At 42.3% G+C, this 18,229-nt stretch overlaps 1 protein-coding gene across 1 annotated transcript in view; it reads left to right on the top strand.

The window, feature by feature from the left end:
- DPP10 (dipeptidyl peptidase like 10) overlaps positions 1-18,229 on the top strand; it is a 744,229-nt gene that overhangs the window by 582,364 nt on the left and 143,636 nt on the right. Inside the window, 1 exon segment of the mRNA XM_030210103.1 lies at positions 12,266-12,420. Coding sequence (XP_030065963.1) covers positions 12,266-12,420 — 155 coding nt within the window.

Consider the following 18,229-nt stretch of genomic DNA (forward strand, 5'->3'; position numbering starts at 1 on the left):
TGACCACCGGAGGGAATCGGGAATCACCTCCCCTGACTCCCCCAGTGGTCACTAACCCCCTCCCACCAAAAAAAAACCACTTGCAAAAACCTTATTTCCCAGCCTGTATGCCACCCTCAAATTCCGTACCCACCTCCATGACAGCAGAATGTGTTCAATCCTCTCACAGCCTTTCCCTGGGTCAGATGTGGCTCTCGGGTGCATTGCAGGGTCACATCAGCATTGCATTGTGGTGGGTATAGGGTATTGGTCTCCGTGATTTCACTAGCTTGTGTTACAGTCTCACGATGTTGGTAGTTGGTAGGCTCTTCTCCCATGGTGCTTTTCCTCCTGCTTACTGGGTCAGAGTGTGCCCTGTTTTGTTTCCGGTAGTCCACGAGGTAGTGGCCATTTTTGTAAGTCCGTTTTAGATCCCTTTCGTGTGTTAGCCACGTTACAGAACTTAGTTCTTACCTTGAATGTTTCCGAAAGAGGGCATTGTACACCATTCTGCCAGCTCTGAGCTACTGCTAATCTTAGTACCAGGGAGACTCGTTGCCAGTGGGGCACAACCTCTGATCTGCAGTTAACTGTGAGTAAACGCGGTTATTGAAATAAAGGACGTTTTCAGCAAGATTAGTCTTACGGTGTGAACCGCTGTGCCAAGGTTATACAGCAGCAACAAGTCCTGTCCCTGGAGCAGTTTTAGTGGGTAATGTAGTGCACTTCAGGCAGGCAGACCCAGGCCCATCCCCCCTACCTGTACCACTTGTGGTGGTAAATGGGAACCCTCTAACCCCCCCACTGTACCCACATGTAGGTGCCCCCCTTCACCATTAAGTGCTATGGTAATGGTGTTGAGTTGTGGGGAGTGGGTTTGGGGGGGATTTGGGGGTCTCAGCACCCAAGGTAAAGGAGCTATGCACATGGGAGGTAATTTAATGTTTTTTCCTATTTTTTAAAAGTGCCCCCTAGGGTGCCCGGTTGGTGTCCTGGCATGTGAGGGGGACCAGTGCACTACGAATCCTAGCCCCTCCCATGACCCAAAGCCTTGGATTTGGTCGTTTTTGAGCTGGGATGCTTCAGTTTCGATTATAGCTGAAAAACGAAAACACCCAGCTCAAACAAACGCCCACATCTCAAAAACGCCCACATCCAATGCATTTGCCTGGCACAAACCGTATGTTCGAAACTAAAGATAAACATCCATCTTTTTCGAAAATACGATTCGGCCCACCCCTTCACGGACCCGTTCTCGGAGATGGACGTTCTTACACATGGGTGTTTGCGTTCGATTATGCCCCTCCACGTGTACTATAAAACTACTGTGAGACTGATGGAATAAAAAGACCCCAAAGGAAGGAAAATGCCTCAAAGAGCTGCAACATTTAAATAAATATATATATATATATATAGTCACTTCATTTACTATTTATTAAATAGTTTCAAGTCCATTCTGGACTTGGACTGTGTTTCTAACAGTACTGATGTTATTTCCCATGTAGACTCAGCTTTAAGACAAGTGTTTGTTTGTTTATTTATTTTATTTATTTATATGAAGAGTTTGTACTTGAAACACTTTAACAAACGGTAAATGTGAATCGATTTTTCACTCTTTCAAAAAGTACAAAGACAAGGAGACACTCAATGAAATTACATGGAAATACTTGTAAAACAAATAGGAGGAAATATTTTTTTCACTCAAAGAATAGTTAAGCTCTGGAAATCATTACTAGATGATGTGGTAACAGTGGTTAACATATCTGAGTTTTAAAAAGGTTTGGACAAGTTGCTGGAGGAAAAATCTATAGTTTGCTATTGAGACAGCCATAGGGGAAGTCACTGCTTGCCCTAGGATTGGTAGCATGAAATGTTGCTACTATTTGAGTTTCTGACAGGTATTTGTGACCTGGCCACTGTTAGAAACAGGATACTGGGCTAGATAGACCATTGGTCTGACCCAGTATGGCTATTCTTATGTTATGTTCTTAAGTGAATGGAAGGTGTTTTATACCAATAATGATCTGAAGCTCGTTAGACATTTTTTTAACATCAGAGCTCTTTAAGGCTTTTTCCTTCCTTCTTTTGGGATCATTTTACTAAGGTGTGTTTACAGCTTTAGCGTGTGCTAATGAATTAGTGTATGTTAAGTGCCATGCAGTCCATAGGTATACAATAGGCTGCACGTCATTTAGCGCACATTATATCCGTTGGTGCACCTTAGTAATAGGACTCCTTTGTGATGTACTACATCTAATTAATATTGTTGTAGAATCATTTGAATTAGATTGTGTGTGACTTATGCATGTAAATTTTGCCTGAATTAGGCAGCCTGGTATGAAATTGCCCTCTAAATCGTTTAGGCATGTTCATTACGATTCACTCAACACATAAACAGGATCTAAAGAGTTAATGAGATCAGGTGTAGGGATGGGTTAAAAATAAGGGTTATATACAGTCCCCCAGGATTCTATATATTGCGCCTAAAAAGTCAACGTGGAAAACATTTTTGCCTAAGTACATTCTATAAGCAGCGTCTATATTTAGGCGCAGTATATAGAATAAACTGATAAGCTATAACTTTTCTTCCTTGTTTATCCCTTATTGAATGCTTTCAACATGCAGCCAGCATTGACTTTAACTGTTTTTGGCATTACTCACATTTGGCCTACTCTGCGCTGATGTGCCAAAATATATTTCTGTTTAATGTTCCAGACTCCTCAGTCTGGCTACAACTGTACAGGTTTTCAGGGGCTTTGATGTTATCTTCAGAAAATTTAGAACAAGGACAGTACTGGGCAAACTTCTGCAGTCTATGCCCCGAAAATGGCAAGGAGAAAGCAAGATAAGGTATACATAAAAGTATCACATACCATATATAATGAGTTTATCTTGTTGGGCAGACTGGATGGACTGTACAAGTCTTTATCTGTCGTCATCTACTATGTTACTATGATATCCCAGCGCCTAAAACTACGTGCATCCATTTACACCAACAAAAATATGACATAAATCCTGGCATGTAGATTTAGATGCAGAGGGCTATATTCTATAACTGCATGTGTAAATTTCGGAATGACCATTAAATGCCCATTTCCCCACCCATAACCTTGCCCTTTTTGTCTGCACACATTAGAAGTTCAATGCAGTGCATTAATGTTTAGCAAGTTGTGCGCTTAAATTCTAATTATTGCCAATTAGTGCTCGTTATTGCTTAAGTGCTATTATCAATACTAATTAGCTTGTTGAGGGTCACTTTTACTAAGGCACGTTAGGTTCCTACATATGTCTAATGTAGTCCAACGTGACCTTACCACGAGCCCTGGATGGTAACTCCATTTTTTACACACGTTCAATACGCTAGTCCGAAAAGCACTAACTGGCCGGTAATTGGCAGTGTACACGCGCTGATGATGAGTACTGCCCGGTTAACGCATGAGACCTTTCTGCTAAGTCAGTGGGTGGCGTAAGGTCTGTGGCCCAAAATGAATATGTGCCAATTATCATTTTGCCGCCTGTCCATTTTTGCCCCCCCCCCCCCCCCCAAAAAGGCCTTTTTTGCAGGTGTGCTGAAAAATGAACTTGTACGCGTCCAATACACACGTCTAAATCAGCGCAGGGCACTTTTCGGCACACCTTAGTTAAAGGACACCTGAGCTTGTTAAATTACGTGTGTTGTTATGGAATCTGCCTGGATTTTGGTATGGATCTCTAGGTGTGCTATATAGTATACGGGGTATTGAATCCAAATTTTTGCACCAAAATTTGTGCACGCATCTCTGATGGGCATGCAGATAAATTGACTGAGCTAAGTATCATCAATAATTGGATGCTAACAGGCAATTATTGATATTAATTGGCAATCTTAATTTCAGGAACCTTGGAAAACAGCTATTTTGGGGGCAAACCTTATATTTTAGGGAAGAAATGCATACCCAGTTACTGGTTATTGAATTATCCTCCGTCAATATGGTATTGGAGGAATAAACTTCACTTGTGTTATGGGAATCTTACGGAACTCATTTATCACCTGGTCTCACCATATAGTTCTGGTACCAGCTAGCTTTTTGTGGGTCAGCACCAGAGACCAGAGTCACACAAAACCAAACGTTTTCTTAGCTTTTTCACTCACTGAGCTGGGTGCAGGCCGGTGCCAGATAAAATCCGATTAAGTGCCAGTTCAACACCTTTGGTGTGGTTTAGTAGTTGATCTGTAAATCCTAAAGTATTTACATATTTTTAGCTCCTCCAGTTCATTACACATCCTTTTTGGGTGAACAATCTAGGGTTGTGCCTGCAGCACGGATGCAGCAAGTACTCTCCACTATGGCTCAGACCTCCCTGTATATCCAGACTCTCCCAAAGGTGTACTTCTCAGGGCTTCTTCCTTTAGCTCCAAACAGGCTTCTTCCCTGTTTCTGATCCCAGGCTGGGTTCCCCTGCATCCCACTGCATGTACATAAGTACATAAGTAATGCCACACTGGGAAAAGACCAAGGGTCCATCGAGCCCAGCATCCTGTCCACGACAGCGGCCAATCCAGGCCAAGGGCACCTGGCGAGCTTCCCAAACGTACAAACATTCTATACATGTTATTCCTGGAATTGTGGATGGTTAATGCTTTTACTGGCAGAAACCTCCACGTAGTTTTATTTAATTATTTATTTATTTGTAACACGTATAACCCGTGCTTTCCCACTTATTAGCAGGTTCAATGCGGCTTACATAGTTCAGTCTTAAGTTTATTGAACCCATCCAGGACACCCTTCTCTCCACACGGGTCCTGGCAGGGGAACTTAGTAAATGACGGCAGATAAAGACCTGTACGGTCCATCCAGTCTGCCCAACAAGATAAACTCATTTTATATGGTATGTGATACTTTATATGCATACCCAAGTTTGATTTGTCCTTGCCTTTCTCAGGGCACAGACCGTAAAAGTCTACCCAGTATTGTTCTTGTACTAAGTTCTGAAGCTAACATCGAAGCCCCTTAAAATTTACATTCCATCCCGTCCCTATCTATTCAGTCACGATCAGGGCGTAGACCGTAGAAGTCTGCCCAGCTCCAGTTTTGTTTCCAAATACCGGTGTTGCCACCCAATCTCCGCTAAGATTCCACGGAACCATTCCAACCAAGAAGATTGGATGACAACAGGAGATGGGATGAGCCTATATACTCCATAATATGGACTGAAGCCAGTAGGCAGAGCATGCCAGCAGTAGGCGGAGCTTGCTGCTGTTTTATTTCACCCAAAACAATAGCAAATGCTATTGAAAACAATAGCAAAAGATTTTTTAGAAATAATGGACTGCCTATGCGTGGTTCATCTGTAAAAAATTCTAAAGCTGTTCTAGTTGGATAGGCAGTGCCTTAAAAGGTGGACGACTAAAGTTTTGTTTTTACTTATTTGACAGCTTTTTCATGTATTTGAAAGCTTCCCATATCTAGATATAAATATCATGAAATAAAAATTGAATATTACTAAAACAGCTTTTAAAAAAAGTATTGTAGCTGGTAGAAACAGCAGTTATAAACTGTATTTTATGTTCATTTTTCTACACTGTTCTATACAATACAGATGGCCAAATTTCATTGAGGATATCCTGTTTCCAGTTGGGTTCAGTTTTTCTAAGGATTTCCTCACAGGATGTCCCGACGAAGGGACGAGGAAACCCATATTACCGGTATCGAAACAAGATGGGCATCCATCTTTCATTTTGATAATACGGTCAAGGACGCCCAAATCGCGAAATTTAGGTCAACCTTAGAGATGGTCGTCCTTAGAGATGGTCGTCCCATAATGGAACCCGTGGACGCCCATCTCAGAAACAAACAAATCCGAGCCATTTGGTCGTGGGAGGAGCCAGCATTCGTAGTGCACTGGTCCCCCTGATATGCCAGGACACCAACCGGGCACCCTAGGGGGCACTGCAGTGAACTTCACAAATTGCTCCCAGGTGCATAGCTCCCTTATCTTGTGTGCTGAGCCCCGCAACCCCCCCCCCCAAAAAAAAAACCCACTCCCCACAACTGTACACCACTACCATAGCCCTAAGGGGGTGAAGGGGGCACCTACATGTGAGTACAGTGAGTTTGTGGTGGGTTTTGAAGGGCTCACATTTACCACCACAAGTGTAACAGGTTGGGGGGGATGAACCTGGGTCCACCTGCCTGACGTACGCTGCATCAACTAAAACTGCTCCAGGGACCTGCATACTGCTATCATGGAGCTGGGTATGACATTTGAGGCTGGCATAGAGGCTGGCAAAAATATTTTAAAAGCTTTTTTAGGGTGGGAGGGGGTTGGTGACCACTGGGGGAGTAAGGAAAGGTCATCCCCGATTCCCTACGGTGGTCATCTGGTCAGTTTGGGCACCTTTTTGAGGCTTGGTCGTATAAAAAATGGACCAAATAAAGTCGACCAAGTGCTCGTCAGGGACACCCTTCTTTTTTCCATTATCGGTCGAGGACGCCTATGTGTTAGGCATGCCTCAGTCCCGCCTTCGCTACGCTTCCGACACGCCCCGGTGAACTTTGGTTGTCCCCGCGACAGAAATCAGTTGAGGACGCCCACAATCAGCTTTCGATTATGCCTATTTGGGCGACCCTGGGAGAAGGACGCTCATCTCCCGAATTGTGTCGAAAGATGGGCGCCCTTCTCTTTCAAAAATAAGCCTACTGGTGTTATAAAGGTGGAATATATTGAAATTAAATGGAAGTATAATTAAACTCTCCTTTCAATGGAGCACATGGAATCACATCTTCACCTTATCTCTTTTGTAGAAATTTTAATTTTAAATACACAAATGGATTATACTGTTGTTTGAGCATGTTTCAGGGACAAGTGGTTTTATAAGTCAAAATAATAAAAATAAATATTTTGTTTCATACAGATCTCTCATTTGTTGAAATATAACTACATTGGCTATAAGCCCCTAATGCAGTCCATTGGTTTTGATGACTTATACTGTGCCAAAACTGGAAATACAGTGAGACAGAATAATAGAATTAAATAATATACAAAACTTATTTTTAGTGGTTTATTAAAAGGGGAAGGGAAATGGGACTTGATATACTGCATTTCTGAGGATTTTTGCAACTAAATTCAAAGTGGTTTACATATATTCAGGTACTTATTTTGTACCAGGGGAAATAGTTTGAACTGAACTCAGTTCCCCAGGATCAAAATCTACTGCACTAACCACTAGGCTACTCCTCCACTCCGAAAGTGCATGTTAGTTTATAAGTTTCATACAGAACAGGAAAAAACAGTGAGCCATCCAACAGTGCACAATATAAACTTTTACAGAGAACATACACCAAGAACCCTTCCCCTCCCGTACTCCCTTCCCTCCCTGTGAGAACATATAACAATTACCAAATTGTGGACTGTGGCTACTATTGTATGAATGGGTTTGCCAAGTGATTCTGAAACCTGGTCTTGGAGGCACCCGAGGCAGTCAGGGTTTCAGGATATCCACCATGAATATCCATGAGAGATATTTGCATGCACTGCATGCAAATCTCCCTCATGAATATTCATTGTGGATATCCTGAAACCCTGCCTGGGGTACCTCCAGGACCAGGTTTGGGAACCACTGGGCTAGCCTAACTACCATCAGAGGCAGACAAGGTTGTATAATTAGCATTATAATTGTGTTCGCATGTGGGTAATAACTGAGAAAATGCTGTTATCAAATCATATTAGAAAGCTTGAAGTCAACTTGGTTAGCTTCTGATATCAACCAGCTAATACTTTTTAAGGCTAGATTTTGTTTGATGAACTCATGCTGACTCATTTCCCCTCCACCAGATTTGTTCCTCCTTGATTTTAAACAAGAAGCTAAGAAATGATTTACTCTGGTCTTACAACAAGGAAACCCCATCAAGATATTTATTTATTTTTATTTGTTCAATTATTTACTTATTCATACTTGTATCCCACAATTATCCAAAAATTAGTTTCAGTTCAATGTGGCTTACATTTAACAGCTGTTAGAGATTATATTGATTCAATTACATTTGCAAGGTTGTATGATGTTGTGTTTTACAGTGGTTGGCAAGATAACAATTAGTGTGCATGGAATAGTCATTGGGTTTCTGGAGAAGATACATCTTAGTTTATTTCTTATATGAACAGATGTGTTATAGTTAGATGTTGTTTTGTGTATTGTTGTATGCATCACCATTTGGAAAATATAAATGTCATTCAGCTCCAAGTCTTCTACTACTGCTTTCCTTTAGCCATCATTATTCCCAGGACACATCTATATATATTATTCAATATCTCTCTTATAAATAGTAGTAATAATATTAAGTGTTCCACAAAACAAAAGGAGCAAGTTCCCACAAACCATATTTCTCCTTTGATCTAGCACAGGAAAAAAAAGATTTTAAATGCATCTAATTCATGTTTGATATGGGATATAAATGTAATAAATAAATAAATAAATAAATAGAAACTGTAAATGTACCTGATTCTCGTAACATGATATCTATTTTAGTGATCCTTTACCAGGAGAAAAAAAATCTAAGCATGAATATAACATGTGCTAGGGTGTCCCTATAACCAGCCCCTACTTTACCTATGAAAAGTTATTCTGTTTATTATACTTCCTCTGTGTACATCCATATTCTGCACAAGCCAGCATTTTTAAAAATATAAGTGAGATGAAATAAAAAATATTACCAACAATAAAGAATGGAGACGTGGATGCCGCAGCTCATAGGTTTGTTTGCTTTGTTTTGATGTACGTGGAAGATGGCTGCATGGGGGAGAGAAAACAGAGATTAGCTTAATTGGCTTCAACTTTTTGACATCCTTCCGTCTCCTGTTTTCGTCCAACCTCCTTGGAGGCAACCAAAGACTATGTGCTCTCCGTAACGTTAGCTTTTATCAACTCCAAACTCCACCCCCACTGTCATTCAATAACCTGAAACATTTTTCTCAGCACTTTTCCCATAAACACTCCCCTTAGGACTGGGTCTCTTACTCTCTCCATAGCTCACTTCCCTCCCCTCAGTGACTCTAGGGAGGGGTTTCTGATCAGTGTATTTATCCCCATTACAAAGGCAAAAGAGATTTCTCTCAGTTAGGGGTGCATGTTTACAGATGGTATCTCCCAGGCCTGTAGTCATGTTTTAAATAATTTTTCAGATGACCTTTTGCAATTGATGGGGCATCATGAGTTCTTAGGTAGAGTGAAGAGAGGGGATTCTGTGGGAAGGGAAGATGACATGTTTTATAGATAAAGTTTGAAGTCATAAGGACCCCAGGCACTTGTTTTGCATTTTTCTGCTCAGTTTGATGGCATTATTTGATTCTCAGATTTGTTAGGGAGGGGTGGGTATATAGGGGAGTTATGTCATGAATTGAATAATTTCCTTGTTCTATGTTTATACTTCAATAAACAGATATTAAACTAATTTGCCAGACATTTACATGTGCATCTCGCAGCATGCTATTCTATAAAGCACAACACCTAACTTCAATTGTGTGTATCTGAAAAGGAGGTATGGCCAGGGGCATTCCAAAATCGTGTGCAGATTTACAGAATTCACCCGAAGCGCGCCTAAGTTGGATGCCAGCATTTACACCTGCTTTTAGCAGGCTTAAGTACAGCACCCAAAAGTTAGACATGATTCTGCGCCAAATGCTATTCTATAAAAGGTACACTCACTTTACAGAATAGCACTTACTGCTGGATTCTATATAGCGCGCCTATAGATCTGCGCCAAAATATAGGCATATTGTACAACAACATATGTAACTTAATTGGCTTAACAAGCTAATCAACATTGATAACAGCACTGAACAAATAATAATGAGCATTAATTGGCAATAATTAGAATGAATGCGCACAACTCACTAAGTATATTATGTTAGAAACTGCACTAAATTCCAATGCATGCAGTTCAGAAGGGACATGGCTATGGGCAGAGAAATGGGTGTTCCGTGGGTGTTCCCAAATTTATACATGTGATTTCAGTATTTGCATTTGCAAAATACAAGGCTATATGCAGGAGTTTTCTCCTTCATTGCGGCTGCTATTTCCACAAGGCACGCTTGGCTTTAAAGATTTTTTCCGTTCCCGTTCGGAGGTATTGGATTCATACATTGTTTACACTATTTACATCCAGTCTCTGACCCCTGAGGCAGGCGTTCTTTAACGCCGAAACACGACTTGTGTCGGGTCATTTATCAATAAACTACTTCTGTTGTCTCAGTCTTGAAGGCCCAGTGTTGCTCCTTTTTATTATAGAATATAGCCCAGTGCATGTGTCTATACGCAGGGATTTACGCCACGTTTTCATTGGTGTAAATGGAGACTTGTAGTTATAGGCACTGGGATATCAACTAAACATATTCTATATACTGTGCCTAAATCTAGGCACAGCTTAGGTAGAAATGTTTACCATGCGGATTTTTTAGGCACCTTATATAGAATCTGGCCCTTAGCACCCAATGTTTCAGTTCTAAATTTTCATTATCATTTATTGAATTCCCTCCTATGTTCAGTCTCTGAATATCCCTCTCTATACCTTCAAATATGTTTGCCTCTATTACTGTAAATGTCATAGCGCAAAAAAAGAGGGCAAATCAAATGTGATGTTCATAGTGTGATTTTAACAGTGGACATGAATCAGAGCTTTTGAGCAGAAATTTGTCTGAAAGCTTGAGCAATCTTATTTTAAGAACAGATCAGATCAGTTCAACCTGCTCTCTTCAAAAAATTACAACCATGGGAACATTTTTAATGGATCAGTAAAGTTCAAGCTGAAATACAATGAGGTTTGTATTCAAAAGATTTAATGAGGTAATTGAAGAGTTACCCAGACAAATCTTAGTTTAGTTTAATTTTGTTGCTTGCTTGTTGAACATCCTGCTTTAATGCAACCAATTAAAAATGGGAGGAAAGAAAGATTTTTCTGGGGACAAGGTGAACTGTTATGTGAATAGTGTTGATATCAAATAAATTTGTCTAATTTTAGTAAAGCCACCAGTGTGTGGCGAAAGTGGGGGGGGGGGGGGGGGGGGGGGGGGGAGTATATTTGTTCATCAGTTGGATGTACCAATAACACCAATTTAAGGGGATATATCTGCCCTGTACGGGTTAGCTCAGGTTTTTTCAATTGCAGTTCAAAGGTGAGTTACATTCAAATACACTAGGGGACAGATATTCAGACCGCAGGGTCTAGCCTGGCTAACTCCTGTGGTCACCACTAATCCCGGATATTCAATGCTGGGCCGTTTCCAGTGACCAGCATTGAATATCTGGTTTGTTTTTGGCCGGTTATCTTCTAACCACCCAAAGATATCCTACATATTCACATGACCAAATATAGCCGCTAAAGACGGGATGAAAATCTTCAGATAGCTGGTTATGTTGGCCGGCTATCCCCCTCTGAATATTGCCAGATAGTCGGTTATGTGGCATTAAGCCGGCCAGGTGCCAATCCCTACATGGCTTACAGTCTAAGTTGTACCTGAGGCAATGGAGAGTTAAGTGATATGTCTAAGATCACAAGGAAAAAAAACACAGAAGAATCACATCCTATAATCAATCACAAACCAAACAACACAGTGGAGTTGATGATGAAAAACAAACAATAGTTTCTCCAAAAGCTTTTATGATTCTGATCGAATGAGTCTAATACATGTTTGCAATTCACTTTTACAACTTTGATTGACAGTTTTGGTCTTCAGGTTGGCAGGCCGTAGCACATTTGCGCCTCATTGAACTGTATATGTCGATGGTGAAGCAATAAGACTCCTGATGCAGGCTGTATAAGCTGAAACACAGCCGTGTTGAATCATATGAAATTAATAAAGTATTGTTTGTTTTTCATCATTACCTCTACCTTGCTTGGTTCAAGATCACAAGAAGTCACAGTGGGATTTCAACCATGCACATTCCCTGCATTTACCACACAGGCTTTTCATTTACTGCACCCTGAGTTTTGCATGTGAGGTGCAGTAAGTGCAAAACCTTGCCTCTTAGCCCATTCTATTTACAAATAGTATGCTGCTTGCAAACAGTGCTTGTTATTTGCATATAACGTGCACTAAAAACAAAACAAAATGAGAACAAGTTATTGCAATTTTATTCTGTTCATCTTCAGAGAAAACAAAATAAAGCAAGCCTGTATTGTTGTATTTTCATTTCACTTTATAGCCTGTCCTTGATGTATGTATGTATGTTGGTTAATTTTGATATCCAAATGACAAAAAAAATGTTGTTTGTGCTGATTTCAAACATATATTGCACCTTAATGTCTTGCAGAAGAAATCCTGCATTCACACATTGCCCACTGGTGGTCACCAGATGGAGAGCGGTTGGCATTTTTAATGATCAATGACACTCTGGTACCAAACATGGTTATTCCTCGGTTTACTGGAAGTCTTTATCCCAAAGCAAAACAGTATCCATATCCTAAGGTAAGTAAATACAATCATCAACTTACTGACAGTGTTGTACCTCACTCACAAAGAGGGACATAATCGAACGGGGCCGGCCATCTATAAGGACGGCCATCTCTAACGCCGGCCCTGTCACGCGCCGTACCAGACTGTATTATCGAAACAAGATGGCCGGCCATCTTTTGTTTCGATAATACGGTCGGGGCTGGCCAAATCTCAACATTTGGCCAGCCCTTAGAGATTGCCGGCGTTAGAGATGGCCGCCATTGGTTTTCGCTGATAATGGAAACTAATGGCAGGCATCTCAAACCCGGCCAAATCCAAGGCATTTGGTCATGGGAGGAGCCAGCATTTGTAGTGCACTGGTCCCCTTCACATGCCAGGACACCAACCGGGCACCCTAGGGGACACTGCGGTGGACTTCACAAATTGATCCCAGGTACATAGCTCCCTTACCTTGTGTGCTGAGCCCCCGAAATCCCCCCCCAAACCCACTCCCCACAACTGTACACCGCTACCATAGCTCTTAAAGGGTAATGGGGGCACCTAGATGTGGGTACAGTGGGTTTTGGATGGGTTTTGGAGGGCCACATTTACCAACACAAGTGTAACAGGTAAGGGGGGGATGGGCCTGGGTCCGCCTGCCTGAAGTGCACTGCAGTACCCACTAAAAACTGCTCCAGGGACCTGCATAGTGCTGTCATGGAGCTGGGTATGACATTTGAGGCTGGCAAAAAAATGTTTTTAATTTTTTTTTTGGGGGGGGGGAGTGGGAGGGGGTTGGTGACCACTGGGGGAGTAAGGGGAGGTGATCCCCGATTCCCTCTGGTAGTCATCTGGTCATTTAGGGCACATTTTTGAGGCTTGGTCGTGAACAAAAAAGGACCAAGTAAAGTCGACCAAATGCTCGTCAGGGCCGGCCTTCTTTTTTTCATTATTGGCCGAGGCTGGCCATCTGTTAACCATGCCCCCGTCCCGCTTTAGGTACACTGCCGACATGCCCCCTTGAACATTGGCCAGCCAACCCTGCGACGGAAAGCAGTTGAAGCCGACCAAAATCGGCTTTTGATTATTCCGATTTGGCCGGCATTAGGAGAAAGCCAGCCATCTCCCAATTTGTGTCAGAAGATGGCCGGCCTTCTCCTTCAAAAATAAGCAGGAAAGTGTCCCTCAACAAGAAAAGAACCTACCAATAGTTTTATTTTATTTATTTGTTACATTTGTATCCCACATTTTCCCACATATTTGTAGGCTCAATGTGGCTTACATAGTACCGGGAGGCGTTTGCCGGCTCCGGTGAGCAAATACAAGCTGATATTGTGGTACGATAAAGTTCATGTGGCGCAGCCACAGATAAGGAGGTGTGCATAAGGAGTTGGATTATGTACAATTACGTGCTTTAATATTGATGTGTCGCAGAGATCAGGCATCCTTTTTGAATAGGTTGGTTTTTAATAATTTCCGGAAGGTTAGGTGGTCGTACGTCGTTTTCAAGGCTTTTGGTAGTGTGTCCCAGAGTTGTGTGCTTATGTAGGAGAAGCTGGATGCGTAAGTTGATTTGTATTTCAGGCCTTTGCAGTTTGGGTAATGCAGATTTAGGTAAGTTCGAGTTGATTTTAATGTATTTCTAGTTGGTAAGTCTATCAAGTCTGTCATGCATCCAGGGGCTTCACCGTAGATTATTTTATGGACCATGGTGCAAATTTGAAGGTAATGCGTTCTTTGATTGGGAGCCAGTGGAGTTTTTCATGGAGGGGTTTTGCGCTTTCATATCGCGTTTTTCCAAATATGAGCCTAGCTGCTGTGTTCTGGGCGATCTGAAGCTTCTTTAGGGACTGTTACTTGCATCCTGCATAGATTCCATTGCAGTAATCTAAGTAGCTTAGTACCATTGATTGAACCAGGTTGTGAAATGTAGCCCACAGGAAGTATTGTTTAAGGCGTTTGAGTTTCCACATGGATTGGAACATTTTCTTAGGTGTGGATGCCATTTGGCTTTCTAGCGTTAAGTTACGGTCTATTGTAATGCCAAGGATTTTCAGGCTGTCTGAGATAGGAAAGGTGTAATCTGGGGTGTTGATACACAGAAGCTTAACTGAAATTGGGTGGCGGGGGGAAGAGGGGTTGGTGGTTGAGAGGCTAGGATAGGGGAGGGCAGACTTATACGGGGACTGTGCCAGAGCCGGTGATGGGAGGCGGGACAGGTGGTTGGGAGGCGGGAAATACTGCTGGACAGACTTATACGGTCTGTGCCCTGAAAAAGACAGGTACAAATCAAGGTAAGGTATACACATGTGAGTTTATCGTGGGCAGACTAGATGGACCGTGCAGGTCTTTTTCTGCCATCATCTACTATGTTACTATGTTACTATGATAGTTGCGGGGTTGTCCGCGTTGTGTTGGGATGAGAGGATGAGACAGTGTGTTTTTTCTTTATTGAGTTTTAAAGCCTAGGGTGGATAGGGATTTGGCTAGTGGGTCATCATTAGGTTGAAGAGGACTGGTGATAGCTGTGATCCTTGTGGAACTCTATAGTCTGCTTTCCATGGTGATGATATGCTGGAGTTTGATTTTACTTGGTAGGTTCTTGAAGTTAGGAAGCCCTTCATCCAGTTAAGTGTGTTTCCACCAATTCTTTGTCTCCACCTAAGAAGGAAAAGTTATACAGTGGTGTCATTTAATATAATTTTTTGAGGTTGAGGGTGATCCTTGGTGAATCTAATCCACATCTAGTGTAGTGGAACACTTGTTTTTGGAATGGGATGAGGGGAATAAACTGGCCTCTCCCTCACAACCCAAGATTTTTAGTTGCTGATGCTTTGTGAAGCAAAAAAAGTCATTGGACCACAGTCCTAGTAGCAGGGGTATAGCCAGCAGTCCATTTTGGTGGGGGGCAAACATTTATTCCCCTTTTCTGGTAGGAATGTCAAAGTCCCATCAGCTGAAGAAATTGTTTGCCCAAGCTGCCCCCTCTCCCTTGGGCTGCTTCAGGAGCGAGGAAGTCTGTGGTGTGCTTTCAGCTGCTGATGCTGGCATCCACACAAACTGAGCGTACTTGGGAAGTGCCGGCATTGGCGTCTGGAAGCACACCATAGACTTCCTTGTTCCTGGAGCAGCATGAAGGGGAGGAGAATGGATTTAGGCTAGCAGGGCTTCGGCATTCCACTAGTCTATAAATGGGTGCTGAAGTTTCGGAGGAAGCCTAAGCTCCCCCCCCCCCCCCCCCCAGTGGACATGCTGTTCTCATTTTCACTGTCTAGGCATATTAGTAAATTACTGTTTTCAGTTTTTAGATATGGGAAGAGGTAAGGGTTATCCTGGAACAACACAGTGAATAGGTTGAATAGCAGATCCTCTTTATAGGACTTCTGAAAACCACTTGCAAAACCTTTTTTTTTTTTAAAGAATAATTTCACAGTTCATAATTTGTAAAACTACAGTAATACGATCAAACAGAACTAGGCCCCTATTTACTATATTGAGTTAACTGTTTAATGATGGAATTACTGTGCATTAACAGCATATCACTCTGGAGTCCTTTTACTAATCTGCATTAGGCACAAATACACACCTAATGCAGCAAAAAAAAAGCTTAACGCAGATGTACTAAAGTGTCATGCATTAGTTTTTGCATGTGCGTGTGCTAACTGTATGTTAATTATTTTCTGTGGTTTTTTTTTTGAGGGGGTGCTATGGCAGAGAATGGGTATTTCTGGGATAACCAGTTAGCCCATCAATATTTGCGATCTCTAACTGATCAGTGCACAATTAACATGAGAGCCCTTAACACAACTTATAATAGGTGGCAGAAAGTGTTCATGCGGTAATTTTAGCTAATCTATATATATAAAAGGCAAGACCAACGTTCTATGAAGCCTCCAGCCGGAAGTGTGAAGCGCCAGAGATATCCGGTTTCCCCATGAGTGAAGGAAAACAGCACAGCACGAAATCCCTCTCTCTGTAACAGTGAAGGACTCAGAGGGGGAGGGGAGAGAGATGCCCTCACTCTCTCTGTAACACAGAACAGCAGGCAACTTAACACTGAAGGACTGTACTCCAAGGGGGGAGGGGGAGGGAGAGAGGGCAGAGGGCAGGGACACACACTCCCACATGCACACTCTGAAGAAAACCTTGCTAGCCCCCCCCCCCCCCCCCCCCGTTTCATTTGCATCAGAAACGGGGCTTTTTTACTAGTTTCAAATAATATGCATTAGTTATAGGTGGTAAAGACTCAGATGGCATATGCAGTATTTCCTTACAATATTTTCTAACCATGTCCACAGACACTACCAAAGGAGACCTGGGAAAATTCAAGAATCACAAGTTGTTAAATCACAGCATATTTTCCCACTGTCTCTGGTCAAAACTTGGATAATTTGTTGTATATCATAAACTTTCCCATCCAACTCACTCAACTTGTTGTTAAATTGGGTGACCTCCTGTGCTTGTTCCACAACAGCCTGAGCAATCACACTCATATCTTGCTGAAATTTTAGTGAAGAACTTCTAGTTGAAATGTTTAAGTTCTGCAAGGCCTCCCACAGTACCTCAAAGGTAATGACCTCAGCTCTATCCAAAACTCCTCAAGGGTAATGACCTCAGCTCTCTCCAAAACCCACAGCTTTCTCTCAAAATTCTTAGCTGACTGAAAGGACCCTGTACACCCATAGGCATCAGTTCCCTGTCCAACGCCAGAGACTCCAGGTGTTCAGTCCCCGATGATTTAGGTGTATCCCCAGTATGAGGGGTGGAAACCATCAAGGGAAGGCATCCCAGTAGCAAATATATGTAATCCCCTGTTAGCTTGGGGATTACAAGAAGAGTTAGTTCTCCAGAGAGTCCCTGGGTGGGAGGAAGCCCATCCTAAGGGGAGTAGTTTTGAAATAAAATGCAGAGAGATAGTGCCCTGGGACTGAAGAGTGACAGCAGGAGGAGATTGGAAGGAGATAAAAAGGAATGTTTGCCCTTTAGAGGGGACTTTGGTTGCCTACAGGTTTAAGCTGCCTACAATGTCCCCTGCCATTGACCTGGAGGAGGAAAAGGAGAATCCTGGAAAGCAGAGAGATCCTTTGGCTGTAAGAGGCCATTATGGCTCCATAAAGGTATGGGTGGATAGAGGAAGACCCATCCCAGAAGAAGAGGGTCAGAGCTAGGAAGAGCTCACCCCAGGACCAGGGTGAATCCAGAGCGGGGTCACCACTGGAGGAGCATCAGTCTAAGGGGGTCTGAACCCGATACAGAGAAGTTATACTGAAGGATAGGCATGGACAGGAGCTTTGTGAATATGTATATAGTCCCTGAAAGAAAGTTCCCCTGTAAATATATCTGAGGAGAATCGTGGAAAAGGTGTTCCCTCTGGCAATAACAGAAATCTGGGATTGAGTTGTGCTAGAGTTTGTTATGTGACTGTGAGGAAGGTTAAAATTAAAGTCTGCTGGTTGCAGAGGTAGCAATAAAAGTTAATTTTATTATTAGTATCATTTTGGAGTGTCGTGTGGTTCCTGGACTGAAGAGCTGAGTGGAACCCAGAAATTGATTGCTATTTCAGCCTATTGACTCACTCCCAAGCTTGACTGCACGTGTTCTGGAATTGATGAGTGAGGGGAGATTGGCCCTGAATGTGAAACTGAACTGAAGATCTGTTTTATGGTCAGAGTTTTTGGGGATCTGTTTGATGAGACCCAGGTTACACAAAAATGGTGCCCAACATGGAGCGTTTGGGAAACTGAAGAGAAAATCATCACTAGCAGTGGATTACAAATGTGGTGATTTATTACTGCAGTCAGAGAGAAAGGACTTTCTGGGTGAGTTACAAATACCAGAGAGA

Source organism: Microcaecilia unicolor, chromosome 7 (genome assembly GCF_901765095.1).
Source record: "Microcaecilia unicolor chromosome 7, aMicUni1.1, whole genome shotgun sequence".
Taxonomy (NCBI): domain Eukaryota; kingdom Metazoa; phylum Chordata; class Amphibia; order Gymnophiona; family Siphonopidae; genus Microcaecilia; species Microcaecilia unicolor.